Here is a 14,211-nt window from a genome sequence, read left to right as displayed (position 1 = left end):
TAGAACCAAGGTGACAGTAACAAAAGATAGCCTGTGGGGAACAACAAAGCCCATACCACAATGAGCCCCACCAAGACACATCTACAGAGTGCCTGCTTTCTTTATGCCCAAGGGAAAGCCAGCTAGTCCCATTAACTGTCCCCTGTTTAGAAGTAGGATCAGAGGTTAAGAGGCAACAAAAGCCAATGCTGGCTGCAAATTCTTCCCTTAGCTTTCCTAACTATATAATCTTGGGAAAGTCCTTTAATCATTTTTTATCTCTTTGGTGTAGCTTTATGTTATAGATGGGAAATGTATTTTAGAATTGACTTATGAGTGACTTTCTCATCTTCTAATCAAGGCCAAATAGACTTTGAGAAAAAAGAGCTGTGACCCTGGTATCAAGTTACGTCAAATCATAATTGTTAAACACTTGCTTTCTGCTATGGGGGTATTTGGGGTTTTAAGGAACATGAAATAATCACCTTTTTACCTAACTAGTTCAAGACTAATTGAAAGACATAAGACCAATTGACAGATAGACACAGGACTGAGGTGGGGATAAAAATATTGCCTTTGTTACTGAAAAGGTTTATCAAAGATTGTGGTTTGGGAACTGCAGCCAAGGGTCTCGCTGATATATTTTGTGCCCCTAAATTAGAGACTTTCCCACCCAGTCCTTGGCACAGCTGGACTCTGAAGGCCCTTTGTATCTTGTAACAGGAAGGCAGGTTGGCTCCAGAAAAGGGAAAGGAAAGGGCTGAGCTCAGATTCTTCTCCCACACTCACCGAGCTGATGGGTCTCTCCTCACCAGTCTGTGTGAGACAGAGAGAGCATCCAAGAGTCCCTCCATATGGAAGCATGAGTGTGAAATAAATGCTTCATGGGTTATAAGTTTTATCATATTGAGTCCTCACAACAACTCTGGATGGCAAAGAAAGTCTTGATTTTATAAATAAACAGTGAACCAGGAAGTTAACTTACCCGTGGTCATCAGGTAGCAGGTTATAGCAGTGGGACTCCAACCCAAGTCTCCCTCCCTAGATCACACTCGGACCATTCCAACCATTGGGGAGCTCACACTGTGCAGGTGACATCTACTATACACAAAGAAGGCACTGAATCATAATAGCTGTCATGTGTCAGTCTCTGGGATGGCTATTTAACCCCTGCGACAACTCTTTCACCCAATGGAGAAGGAAATTGGAACCCTAAGCATCTTACTGACATGACTAAGAGCTTGAATTTGAACCCAAGTGTTTCTGTTTCTAAGCCCAACTGCAGCCCATTTGACTATTGAATCACTCCCCTCCTCCCCCCCCCCCGTATATGCACACCTCTTAAATGCAAAAATTAAAGCTCAGAGAAGAAGAGTGAATTGTCTAAAGTTGCACCACTAGAGCCAGTACTGGAACCCATACATTCTGGCCCTTTAAATCCTGCCATCATGAGATCGTGTCCAGCCCTGACAGTCAGTACAGAGAACATGGAGGAGGGAGAGCCTGCTGAGGGCTGAAAGGTGAGTGAGGGTTTGCAGAAGAGGTGGTCCATAACTGAAGGGGAAGTTTATGGTGGTGTGTCTGTATCTGATGTAGACAATGGGGTCTATTTGCCTTTCACATGGAGTTGGGGCCAGGGGAGGAATGGGTGTGGATGAAATTCTAGTGTTTGCTCACTGTGGGAGCTACAAAAGGCTTATAAATGTTCTGCCAGTGTGGCAAAGGGTTGCTCCTGCCAGGCTATTCAGGACTTCCTCTGCTGACAGGACTGCTAGCATATCGTCTAGAAAGTGATTGTGTTGGTCCCCAGAGGGGAGCAGGCAAATACACGAGAAAATGTGAGAACAGAGCGTTTCTCCCCTTGAAGGTGCTGGAACTTTCTGAGATGCAGATTTTACTCTAAAAGCAAGAATATGTTTTGGGAAGCATTGGTGGTTTATTGCTTCCCAGTTCCTCACACTGAACCCGAAGGCTGTAACTTATAAAGGCAGAGAGAACCCCATTAAGCCACTTGTAGGAGTTGGGGGAGTTACAATGGGAATGACGGGAAACAAGTCAGAAGGCTTGGGTTCTCATTCTGCCTGTACCAGTTATGCTGTATGATCACAGGCAAACCCAATCTCTGGGTCTTGTTTCCTCATCTACAGAGTAGGGCTGATTCCCAAAGCATAATTTCCAAGTACGACTGCAGGGCATTTCCCCCATTAGAAATCTGAAAAAAAAAAAAATCCAACCTAGGATGTTTTTTAGAAGCTTTTATTCTTTCAGAGCAGTTTTAGTTACACAGCAAAATTAAGCAGAAAGTACAGAAAGTTCCCATATAAGCTCTGTCCCACACATGCACAGCCTCCCCCATTATCCATATCCCACACCAGAGTGGTACTTTTTCTACAGTCGGTGAACCTACAATGACATCATAATCATAGTTTACATTAGGGTTCACTCTTGGTCTTGTATGTTCTTTGGGTTTTGACAAATGTATAATGATGTATGTCTGTCATTATAATACCACACAGAGGATTTTCACTGCCCAAAAATACCCTCTGTACGGCTGCCTGTTTATCCCTCCCCATTCCAAACACCTGGCAACTAGTGATTTTTTTTACAGTGTCCATAGTTTTGGCTTTTCCAGAACATCAAATAGTTGGACTCATACAGTATCTAGCCTTTTCAGATTGGCTTTCTTTCTCTCGTAATATGCATTTAAGATTGTTCCATGTCTTTTCTTGGCTTGATAACTCATTTCTTGTTAGCACTGACTAATATTCCATTATCTAGTTGTAGCACAGTTTATTTATCCATTCACCTACTGAAGGACACCTTGGTTGCTTCCAAGTTTAGGCTATTACTAAAAAAGCTTCTATAAACAGCCATGTACAGGTGTTCGTGTAGGTATAAGTTTTCAACTCCTTTGGGTAAATACCAAAGAGCATGATTTCTGGATCATATGGTAACTTTTTTAAGAAACCACCAAACTGTCTTCCAAAAGTGGCTGTACCATTCTGCATTCCCACCAGCAGTAAATGAAAGTCCCCCTTGCTCCACATCCTCGCCAGCATTTGGTGGTTTCAGTGTTCTGGGGTTTGGCCATTCTAATAGGTGTGTAGCGGTAGCTCAGTTTTAATTTGCGTTTCCCCATATGATGTGGAGAATCTTTCCATATGCTTACTTGCATCTGTATGTCGTCTTTGGTGAGGTGTCAGTTAAAGCCTTTGGCCCACTTTTTAATTGGGTTGTTTGTCTTCTTATTGTTGAGTTTTAAGTGTTCTTTGTATATTAAGATAATAGTTCTGTATCAGATGTGTCTTTTGCAAATATTTTCCCAGAGTCTGTGGCTTGTCTTATTCTCTTGACAGTGTCTTTTGCAAAGCAGAAGTTTTTAATTTTAATGAAGTCCAGCTTATCAATTATTTCTTTCATGGATTGTGCCTTTGGTGTTGTATCTAAAAAGTCGTCACCATATCCAAGGTCATTTAGATTTCTCCTATGTTCTAGGAATTTTATAGTTTTGTGTTTTACATTTAAATCTGTGATCCATTTTGAGTTAATTTTTGTGAAGGATGTAAGGTCTGCTTCTAGGTTCATTCATTTACATGTAGATGTTCAGTTGCTTCAGCACTGTTTGTTGAACCTAGCATTGTTTCTAAATGAAAATATTAGATACAGACTTTCCTTTATTCAACTGCAAAATAAAAGCATTGCCTTAGCAAAATAAATAAAATTAAAAGGACTGATAATAATACTGACCCTACATGATTGTGAGTTAATGTTTATGTAAGTATCTTGCAAACTATAAAGTATTATGCATATATTGCTGCTGCTGTTATTTTTAATATTACTCAGCTCCTGCCCTCGAGTAACTCCCAGCCTAGTAGTATTATGTTTACATTCATGTATTTAAAAAAAAAAAAAAAAAGAAAAAAAAGAACTGAGAAGCAGAATGGCGTGGCTAGAAAGAATCCCAAAATAGAAGTCAGAAACTCTGGACAGAGTACTGCATCTGCACCTCTCAGATGTGTAACGTAGGCCAAGGCACCTCACCTCTCTGAGGCTCAGGCTGCCCACCTGTGAAATGAAGGGCTTTGACTATTATTAATTTAGTGAGAAAAATATATCCATTCAAGTTTCCTATGTATAATGAATAAAATGTCAAGATGGTTGACTTTCCTTTTCTAACGTAGACAAAGTCAGGCCATACCTCTTATCTGAGAATACCTCCCCTTCCCCAGTGGGTTTCCCTGTTGATTCAGAGAGTCAATAATTCAGTAAAGTCCCAAGTAAATGGCAGAACACAAGCTCAGATTGGGTTCTTGTATTCGTATTTTATAAACATTTCAAGATTTTTTTCATGACCCTTGACCTTTTGCCATTCTTAAAGTGAAGATCTTATATCCGAAGCTTGGTTAGAAACAACCTCAGGGGCCTCTCCTCCACCTTCTTTCTCTATGTGGATCCAGTTCTTCGCAATACCTCTGGCACTGTACTCTAGTTGTTAGACATATGGACTCCAAAGCTAGATTGATTTATTCTGGCTCTGCCCTTAACAGCTTTGAGACCATGGGCAAATTACTTAATCTGCCCCGTGGCTCAGTTTGCTCATCTGCAAAATGGGAAAAATGATTGTACCTATTTCAGATAACTCACTTCAGAGGGTTATTATGAAAATTAAGTTATTTTTTTAATGTAAAGTGCTTGGAATATGCCTGGTATAAAGTAAATGCTCAATACATGTTAGGCATTATTATCACCATCACTTTGTTCTTCAAATAAGCCTCTCTTTGAATGCTTCCAGGGACACTAGAGTGCGCACTTACCTCTACCTTCCCCACCCCCTCCTTTTCCCTGGGGTGGTCTGTGGACATGTTAACCAGAAGCATTCTGGTTGTCTTGAGCTTTGGAGTCAGGCAGACTTGAGTTTGAAACTTTGTTCTGTCTGCAACCTTGGGCAAGATAATCCATGGTGTCTTCGACTGTGAAATGGCAAATAATGCCTACTTAACCAGGTGTTTGGGGCCTAGTTCAGGTACTTAACAGGGTTCCAGCTACATGGTAGGCACTCAGTAAATGGGAGTTTATCAAGAAGAAAATAAAAAACAGAAGATGGGGGACAGGGAAGGTAAAAGAAAGAAGCTGTAGTAGCCACACCAGCAGCTGCTTCTCCATTAAAAACTTCTTCCTGAACAGCTGAGTTCTGCTTCTTTGCCATTTTGCCTCACTAATCCCATCTCGACACACTGGAGCTGCCCGGAACCTGTCTGCTCTGTCTGCTGGTCAGTCCTTCAAATACTGAGAGTGCTGGCACAGCCCAGTCCCTGCCCCTGTCACTGCCACTTCTCTGTGCCCTTTCTCCAGGGCGACGTCTCCCACCCCTGAGCTGTTTCTCAGAGAACATGGTTTTAGGCTCCTCCCCCAGGAGGTCCTCCTGGCATGCTCCACATCCTGCTTGAATGGGGTCCAGAGTGCTGTAGGATGGTTTCACAGTCTGGCCACTATCTTGCTGGGGAGAAGCAGGGTCCCCCTAGGCTCCCCACAGTCTCTGTCCACGCCAGGCAAATGGGAATGGAAACAGAGGTTGTCCTTGTTCACTTGGAAATTCCTGTCTGAAATGACCTTCAGAGAAAAAAATTGCTTATGACTTGGGGCACCAGACAGAGCAGCCCCAACACAGCCATGTTTGCTGTGAAGCAGTCCATTGGTGGCACAGCCCACTGAAGCTATAAAAGGGGGTCTCCAGATATTGAGGCATTATCCTGTCCGGGAAAAGGGAGCACTTCTGCTGGGCTTCGGGATGGAAATAAGAAAGGCAGCCTGGTACAGACCTGGGCTCTAGGAGGCTTTGGGGAAAGAGCTCCAGCTTTGAGGCTAAACAGACCAGGGCCCTGACCCAAAGCAACACTCCAGCCAGTAGCAGCTACCACAGACTGAACACTTACTGGCTTGGGCATCAGAGCTTCACCAGCATTATTCCATTTATCCATCACAGCAATCTATAAAGGGGAAACTGATTATTCCTATCTTACAGGTGGGAAGACTGAGGCTCTCTGGTTGTATAACTTCTTCAAGGTCATATACATAGTGGCAGAGCTGAGATTTGAATCTAAGTTCGCATCACTCTTTTTAACCAGTATGCTGTATAGACAGACCCTTACTATCCGTGTGGCAACCACTTTGAGCCTCAGTTTTTTTCATCTCCACCTACCCTGCATAGTTGTTCTAAGGATTAACTGGAATAACATTTGAAGTGCCTGGCATGTAACAGATGTTCAAGAAATTTTAGTTTCATGTCCCAGCTCTCCCACTTAAAGTGACAGGGAAAAATCACTTAACTTTTCTTGGCTGTAGTTTTCTCATGTGAAAACGAGGTGTGTTTTCTGAACCTCTGACCTCGCGTGTTGACTGTTCAGGCAGGGTTCACCAGGGGCCCAGTGCTCCAGCCTCTCAGCCTCGTTGCTTCCCAGCGTCTGTTTCTGCCAGTATGCACAGCTCTGGCACTATTATGATTATGGTTTCTCCCAGCAAACAGCATATTTACAAACCACAAATAACAAAGTAGAAGATGCCGGAAAAGCTCTGGCATGTTAATTAAGAACAATAGCGGAAGCAGCTGGGCAGAAAATGCCAATGAGTCAGAAGCAGAGGCAGCATAGCTCTGTTTGTTGACAGAAGCCAGCGCAGTGTTGTACATTAATTGGGGAAGTAGGTAAACATTTGCCAGCAGCTTGCCCCCCAGTGCATTGAAAGACAGACAGCAGGCTGGGCCCTCCCCACCGCCTTGCCTGCCCATCTGCCCAGAGCCCAAGAGATACCAGTAGAGCAGCTTTAATCCGGGTTCCTTATAAGTAGAGAGGATTCTGGAGGCGGATGTGTCTCCTTAATGACCCTCCTGGGCATACCAGGTTTCCATGTGGATACAGTCGAAGAGTGTTCCTCCTTTAGCTCACCAGCCTGCCTATGACACCCGGTCCCCCAGGGTGTCCCCATCCCTGTCAGCTAGCAGAAGACAGCGGAGCTGTTTCATTAGGTGTGGCTTGAGGTGAGCAGCGGACAAGGTCACGTGCCTTGGGTGCTGTGTTCTCTGCCCACGGGCCCAGGGCTCCTGTACCTCACAGAGCACCGCCCAGCCTCCCGTCATGCACTCTCAGAGCTGCCCATTGAGCTGTGTGTTCACCCCTCCTTACCGTTGCTCACACACCCGGCAGCCGTCATGGAATACCTGCTCTGTGCCAGACACTGTGCTTATTATATATTTTTTTATCATTTAATCCTCACCTCAGTCCTGCAAGACTGACACTAACTCCAAAGCCACAAAGCTAATAGCCAACACAGCTGTGATTTAAACCAGAATCTTTCTAGTCCCAAAACCCATTATCCTTTCCACTAAACCAGTATTTCTCAACATTGTAAAATTCATGATCCCATTTATTAAACAGGAAATTTTTGTTTCTTTCTCAGTCTCGGATTCAGAAAATGTCCACATCCCATCCCTGCCCCTGTCCCAGCAGGTCATAAAACCTAATTTAGGATCCCTGTATGATTAGCATATCCCAGCTGAGCCAAGATTTTATCCAGCTTTACTCTCTATAGTTCATATTACAAAATAATGGTTTGGGTTTTTTTATTTCTAAAATATAAAGTCATGTTATAGCATTGACTCATTTTTTCAAACTAAATATCCATGCCCCTCCCCTGACAAGGAGATTGTAATATACCTCCCTAGGGAGCCTGTCCTTGGCAGAGGAGATAGTCACCTTTGGGCATGGTGGAGTGGGCGTTCTACAGTTTATTACAGGTAAGTTTAACAGGAGATGAGCCCCAAACAGGAGCCCCAAAGGCTTAGGTCTTATCCCTCCAAGTAGAAAAGGCCCTCCCTTCTGTCAGGAGCCAACCAAGGAGAGGTCCCCCAACGCCAGTCAGTTGAATTTGTACCCTTTCCTAAGGGCCTCCTGTTCTGATGGCCAAGCTGAGCTGCATAGGAGGCAGGGAACCTCCACCTGCCCAGGAAGACATCCGGTCTCCTAAACCTATGCTCCGAGGTCAAATGTTAGCTCTTCCACTAAACTCTGAGACTTGACCTCTCTGAGCCCTGGTTCCCTCGCTTATAAAATGGGAATAATAACACGTACATCACAGGGTTAGTTTGAGGATCAAACAAGGTAACGGCTGTGAAAATGCTCATGCCAGTGCATACATAGTAGGCTCAAAATCAGTGTGCATGGATGGGATCTGAATGTCATGCAGAGAAAACAGTGCTTGTTCCAGTCTTTTGAATATGTGCTTTCTTTCTTTTTAGATAACCCAGCTGGACCCAAATAAGTCATTATTGGAGGTAAAGTTGTTCCCTCAAGAAACCCTTTTCCTTGAAGCAAAAGAGTAACCACGGCCCAGCGGTGGAACCAGCTGTTCCCTGACAAGCCAGAGGCCTGCATCCAGAGAAGGGCTCTTTGCCAACCCACCTACACGCTCGTCTCACTCAATTCAATGTCACACTTCTGCCTCTTGCAAGATTGCTGGAAAAAAGTAATAATAAACATAGCTACTTAAAATGTCCCTTCCACGAGTATATGTTCCCCACCCTCATTATAGAGAAGTGCACCTCCCTCTCATGCCCTCACGTAGCCCTCGTTCAATGGCTAACGCACTGTCCACGTGTGAGTGATCCCAAAGTAGAGTTTTTACCTCTCCAGGACCCATCTGCTCCCCACAGTGTCTAGGATAGTTTTGTCTGCCCCGTGACACCAGGACACTGTATATTTGATACGTCTTATTGAGCCAGAGCTCATATACCTCTGCCTTTTTATTTTCATAACTGGATTTCTACTTTGTCACCTAATTTTAAGAGGCAGTAGGAAAAAGCATCAAATGGGACTTCTTGGCATGGAGATTAAACATTGTTGTAGGAAAAAAAGCATATCATTTTTGTTGGTACTTTCTGACCTCTTTTACTAAGATGTAAGGTTGTGTTTGAGGACTGCATTTGACATATATGCAAGATACTTATTTACTGCTGCTACCTTGGGTCTCCTGGCTCCATGTAGGAGGTATTGCTGTCCCACTGCAGCAGGGGAAACTGTTTAAGCACATGATGTAAATGTTGAGATAGTGTGAAAAGGACCAGTACCAGGACTTGGGGATCTGGATACCAGCTCCCAGGTTGCTGGTCCTTCACTGTACACTGAACATAATTCTCTCCTACTTCCCTCTCTCTCTTCTCCATCAGTAATTTGGACCTTGTCACTTGGTGTTTCAAGCCCCTTGTCTATTGCCAAAATCTGATCAGCCACCCCTTGGACTCTGAGCCCAGCTATTACAAGGAATTTGCTCCACTGTTTCATTCTTTTTTTATGTTTCAATATTAGATATTGGACTCCCATCTAAAATAAAAGGGATCTCATTCTATGGCTGAAAATTCTGACTTCATATATTTAAGAGAGCAAACATGGGGGCTCAGTTCAGAAGACATGTGGTGCCTGAATCCATATATAATAATTTTGGGATGATGAGTAATTGTGGGTTTTTGTTAATCTGTGGATTTGGGGTTTGGAGTTTAGTTCATGGAAGCACTGTTTGTACCTTTACTGCCAATGATTTCTTTTCAGTCTTGGAATGTTTCTCCATATCAGTTTTTGTGTCATTAGTGGTCTCTATCCCAGGGGTTGGGATCCTGATTTGACATTTTTGTACTTATCTAAAAGAATATCTCAGTGTAGGGTTTTTTCCCGGCCCAAGCCAGGGGATTCTCAGAAGATTCTAACCAAAGCCTGAGATATGCCTGGTCATTTTCCCTCTGCCCAGAAGTGGGTGTTGGCCAGGAAATTGCATCTGTGTCTTCTCTCTGATACTCCAACAGGGATCTCTCCTGAATACTCTCTTAAAAGAGATGTGTGTGCTCCTAACAGACTAGTGTTGTGTCTGCCTAAGTTCAGACTTTCTCTGGCCCCAGAGGTCTCTCCACGGAGGCTGAAAGAAAGAGACCCACAGTGGGCGGAGTTCAACCTGAGTACTTTCTCTCCAGTTCCATTCTTACCCTAGTGGCCCCACAAGACAGTCATTTCCAATGCTACAGATGCACTAGGGCCCAGCTCTCCTTTTCCAGGTGGGCCTAGTTCTGTAATTGCCATGGAGAAGCTACAGCCCTGAACTCAGGCTATACTCAGGAACAGCAGCAAGGATGGTGGTGGGGGTGGAGGGCTGGGACTCGGAACTCATTTCATGTCTAACCTGTTCCATCTGATTTGGGTTTGATTTCATCATATTGTTCCCTCCTATCATCTTCACTTCTGTATTCCAATAATATAGACTTTACTCTGAAACCAATTTCATAAAAGTTATTAAATGCTACTTGAATGTGTATGGAGTTTACACACCCTTTTTCAACCCTGTCTTGGAAGGTTCTCCTTGCTCAGTCCCATGAAATCCTTTCCTAGTGGGGAAAGGCCTCAGCTAATTCTCACTGTTCACTCACGTCATTCTGATCTACTGAGCTCCAGAACAGGAGGCCAAAACAGTTTTGTGCCTTTTCTTACAAACACAACATTAAAATGACTAGGCTTCAAGGAAAACATTAAGTGACTCGCTATCACCACGAAAACAGCAATGTTCTTTGCAGCTCTTTCTTCCTCTTACCCTTAAGCTTCCTTGGACTTGACACCCCAGCCTCCAGACACAGTAAGTCAATCAGCATATGAGCTGGCTGTTGTATGCCCAGCTGTTTGTAGTTAAGTTCCTGGGCTCCTGTCATCCCCACCCCCACTCCACCTCACTCTGTTTGGTTTCTTAGAATATCAGTTGTGTGTTTGGAGCATTAGTTTAAAGGTTTAAGGAAGTATTCCCAGTTTCTGTCTGCCTCTCATAAGTTGCAGTTTGTGGGGGTGGAGATGGGGGTTCCGGTTTGTGACGTTGCGATGCTCTGGCACCACTAGTTTTATGGGACACACGTGTTCTCTGAATTGTAAGCATCCAAAGTCCGAGGTGGATGAAAGCATTTTTTATAGAATCTTTCTTTTTTAATGTAGAAGAATAGGATTTTGGTTTTTATTAATTTTATTTGGTGACTTTAGAAACATAAAATAAGTTTGCAGTTGCATTAAAATTGCTACTCCCAAATTTAGACCTGCTGACCTGAGTATACTGGTCCACGGGATGGGTTTTAAAGGTGTTGCAGAGCTCTGGCAGATTTCCCCGAAAGCACAGAAGTTGTTCGTTTGGATGTGGGAGAGGGTCTTAATTGTCTCCATGGGCAATATCACTGATGGGCACACTTCCGTCAGCCCTTTGTCCACCCAGTCCTGGATCCCACAGGTAGATGTGACATGGAATCCTAAGCTCAGTCCAGGAGTAACTCACGTAGCTGTTGCGCTTTGCAGTCTACATGACCGTTTCTCGTTTATTATCTCATTTGATCCTTTATAAAATTCTTGGAGGGAGACCACACACACACACACACATGCCCGCACGCGCGCATGTGCACACACACACACACACACACACACACCAGAGACTTCAGTGTCTTCCAGTTTGAACCTTGGTTCTGCCACTTCATAGCTGTGTGACCTTAAGGTGAGTAACCCCCCTGAACCGCAGTGTCCTGATAACTTTCAGGTGGCACTGTGCAGTGTAGCACACTCATCATCACAGTCACTGAAGTGAGGGAAGCAGGGCAGAGATGGTCGTTCCATTTTTGCACATGGGGCTCAGAGGGGAGTGGCTTGCCTCATGTCACACAGAATGTCAGCAGAAGTGTCAGGACTCAAGCCCTGGGCTCTGATTTTCAGATCCGCAGCTCTTCTTCCATAAGAACCTCTAAATTTCATGTCCAAGAATGGATCTTGGAATCCCCTACGATTGTGTATGAAAAGTTCAGTGTGTACTTTTCTGAAAGGGGAATCTGTATTCATCAGATTCTCAGTGGGCTCTATTGATGCCAGAAAATTAAGAGCCAACATTTACATCGTGCAAACAGCATCAGACTACTTGGGAAGTTGAATATGTCCATTCTTTTTATCAAGCCATATTTTTACCTAAAAGAGTGCAACCCCCTAAGAGGGTGAAATATAGCAACTAGGCTTTTTCGCCTTGAACTGCCCTCGGTATTTAGTGTTTCTCCCTTGTCTCAAGTAATCTGCTTTGCAAGATGACCCTTAATGACCCTAACTGGTCAGACAGCTCCTCCCTGCTGTATTTTGAAAGTCTGGCCTGAAAGGAAATACCAACAAAAGAGGCTTGCTCTCCAGTTTGCAGTCTATATACTCTTAAATCTGTACGCTGTCTGGTAGCTGTGGTCCACAGTTTGGAGATAATGATCTAAGGTGTGGTTAGAGGACCCGTATTGCCTGGGTCCAAGCCACTCCACTTACTAGTGTGCCCATGGAAAGTCACTTCACCTTCCTGTGCCTCAGCTGTTTTGCTATAAAATGGAGATAATAACTACCTGGTTGATAGTGTTGTGAAAATTAAATGCATTAACAGTTAACATGAAAGCAGATAGAACTGCTATTAACTGGTCTATAAACTCATATAGGATTGTAAAAGGAAAAGAGAATAGGTGACGACAGCAGTGAGAAGTGGCAGTTTATGGGGGGATAAAAAAGCGGACACAAGAAGTCCAGGAGCACTGGTCTAGGGCCCTTCAGGAAGGTCAAGAGAGCCCTTCACAAAGCATCCCTTACTGGTGTCTGTCCATACGGATAAGCCTGGGGCATCGTGAGGAGGAGCAAGGAGGAGGACTAACTTGCTGAGCACTCAGGATGCGCCCAGTGCCGTGCTGGGAGCATTACGTGCGTTACCTCGGGATGCGCCCAGTGCCGTGCTGGGAGCATTACGTGCGTTACCTCATATACCCCATAACGGTCCCTTCAAAGGTGGCCCATTGCCCTTCAAATAAAATCCACACACTTAGCTTGGATTTGCAACTCCTGTCAGCTGGCTCCTACCTCCCTCCCCATCTGCACCTCCAGCCATGCGCCCAGCACCACAGGTCCTGAGCTGCCTGAAATTTCCTGAAAGCATTAGCTTTCTATTAATATCACCTCTGGCCTTGTGCACGACTCCCTCTGCCCTGAGTGTTCTTCCTTCACAACTAGACTCTTACTACCCATCCATCCTTCACTTTCAGTTTAGACTTCATTTCCTCCAAGATGGTTTCCCCAACCATTGCCACGCCCTCCAAACAAGTTAGGTGCCTGTGCTGTGAACGTTCAGCCCTGTGCTGCCCTTCTCATAGCACTGGGTCACTCTGAACTCTGTAACTCTTGGCTCACATGTCCTCCCCCCGACCCCCTAGACTGTGAGCCCCCCAAAGGGTTTGGGTCACTTCATATCCTCAAGGCCTAGCGAAATGACTAGAACATAGTAAGCACACAGTAAATGAGGACTTATTAACTGAATTTAAACAAAGAAAGGGATATCCATGCACTAATAAGCTGGTCACTTCCATCTCTAACATCCAGCTCATTGGGGAACACTGTGAGGGCCGAGGCCAGATCATAATTATCTGTTTATTTCCAAAGCCAGCCCAGGGTCTGGCATAAGCAGCCATGTACCCAGTGGTCGCTGAAGCCGTTAGGTAATTGGAGCTGGAGCAACACCAACTGGAGCTGCTGAGAAGAGACAAAGAGTAAAGGAATTGGTGTTGAGGACTAGGTGAGTCCTGACTATGCTAGCGGCTTATGCACGCTGTACTCCCACAGCACCCTCACAATTACCTGGTGAGGTCACCACTATTAGGAAAACTGAGCGCTCGGAGAAATTGTCACTGTCCCAGAGACACACAGCTGTAGGGGGAGATGCTGAGCTTCCATTCTGGAACAGCCCAAAGCCCTCATCAATGAGGCCCCCCCTCCCTGAGCTTCCTCAGCAGCTGTAACTTCTAACCCACCAATGACAGTATAATAACAATTCTCACACACTCCTCCCCTGGCCTTCTAGGATGATGCACTTCTGCAGTTTTCCTACCACCTCTCTGAAAGGTCCTCTTCTTTCTCCTCGACAGTTTTTCTGCTCTGCTTGCCTGCGAAGAGTCAGCAGCCCCTGAGTTCCTCCTTCTGCCCTTTGCTCTTAAACTCTCCTTAGGCAATTTGTACTTCTGAGACTCGGGTCAGGTTTTGCCTAAGGTATAAACTCCATGAAGGTAGGGTCTGTGTCAGTCTGATTGTTGTTTTGTCCCTCAGCACAGGCCTGGCACCATGTAGGTGCTTGATAAATAGCTTTAAATAATAGAGTGAACATTTGCATCAT

At 44.6% G+C, this 14,211-nt stretch overlaps 1 protein-coding gene across 2 annotated transcripts in view; it reads left to right on the top strand.

Annotated features, from left to right (window-relative positions):
* Nucleotides 1-8,526, top strand: part of FAF1 (Fas associated factor 1) — a 391,473-nt gene extending 382,947 nt beyond the window's left edge. For both annotated transcript variants that reach the window (XM_074334706.1, XM_074334705.1), the window contains one exon: nt 8,270-8,526. In XM_074334706.1, coding sequence (XP_074190807.1) covers nt 8,270-8,353 — 84 coding nt within the window. In that variant the 3' untranslated portion in view covers nt 8,354-8,526. The remainder of the gene's footprint in view (nt 1-8,269) is intronic.
* The last annotated feature ends 5,685 nt before the right edge of the window (nt 8,527-14,211 follow it).

Source organism: Rhinolophus sinicus, linkage group LG06 (assembly GCF_036562045.2).
Source record: "Rhinolophus sinicus isolate RSC01 linkage group LG06, ASM3656204v1, whole genome shotgun sequence".
In the NCBI taxonomy this organism is placed as follows: Eukaryota; Metazoa; Chordata; class Mammalia; order Chiroptera; family Rhinolophidae; genus Rhinolophus; species Rhinolophus sinicus.
This window is presented reverse-complemented; position numbering and strand designations above follow the sequence as displayed.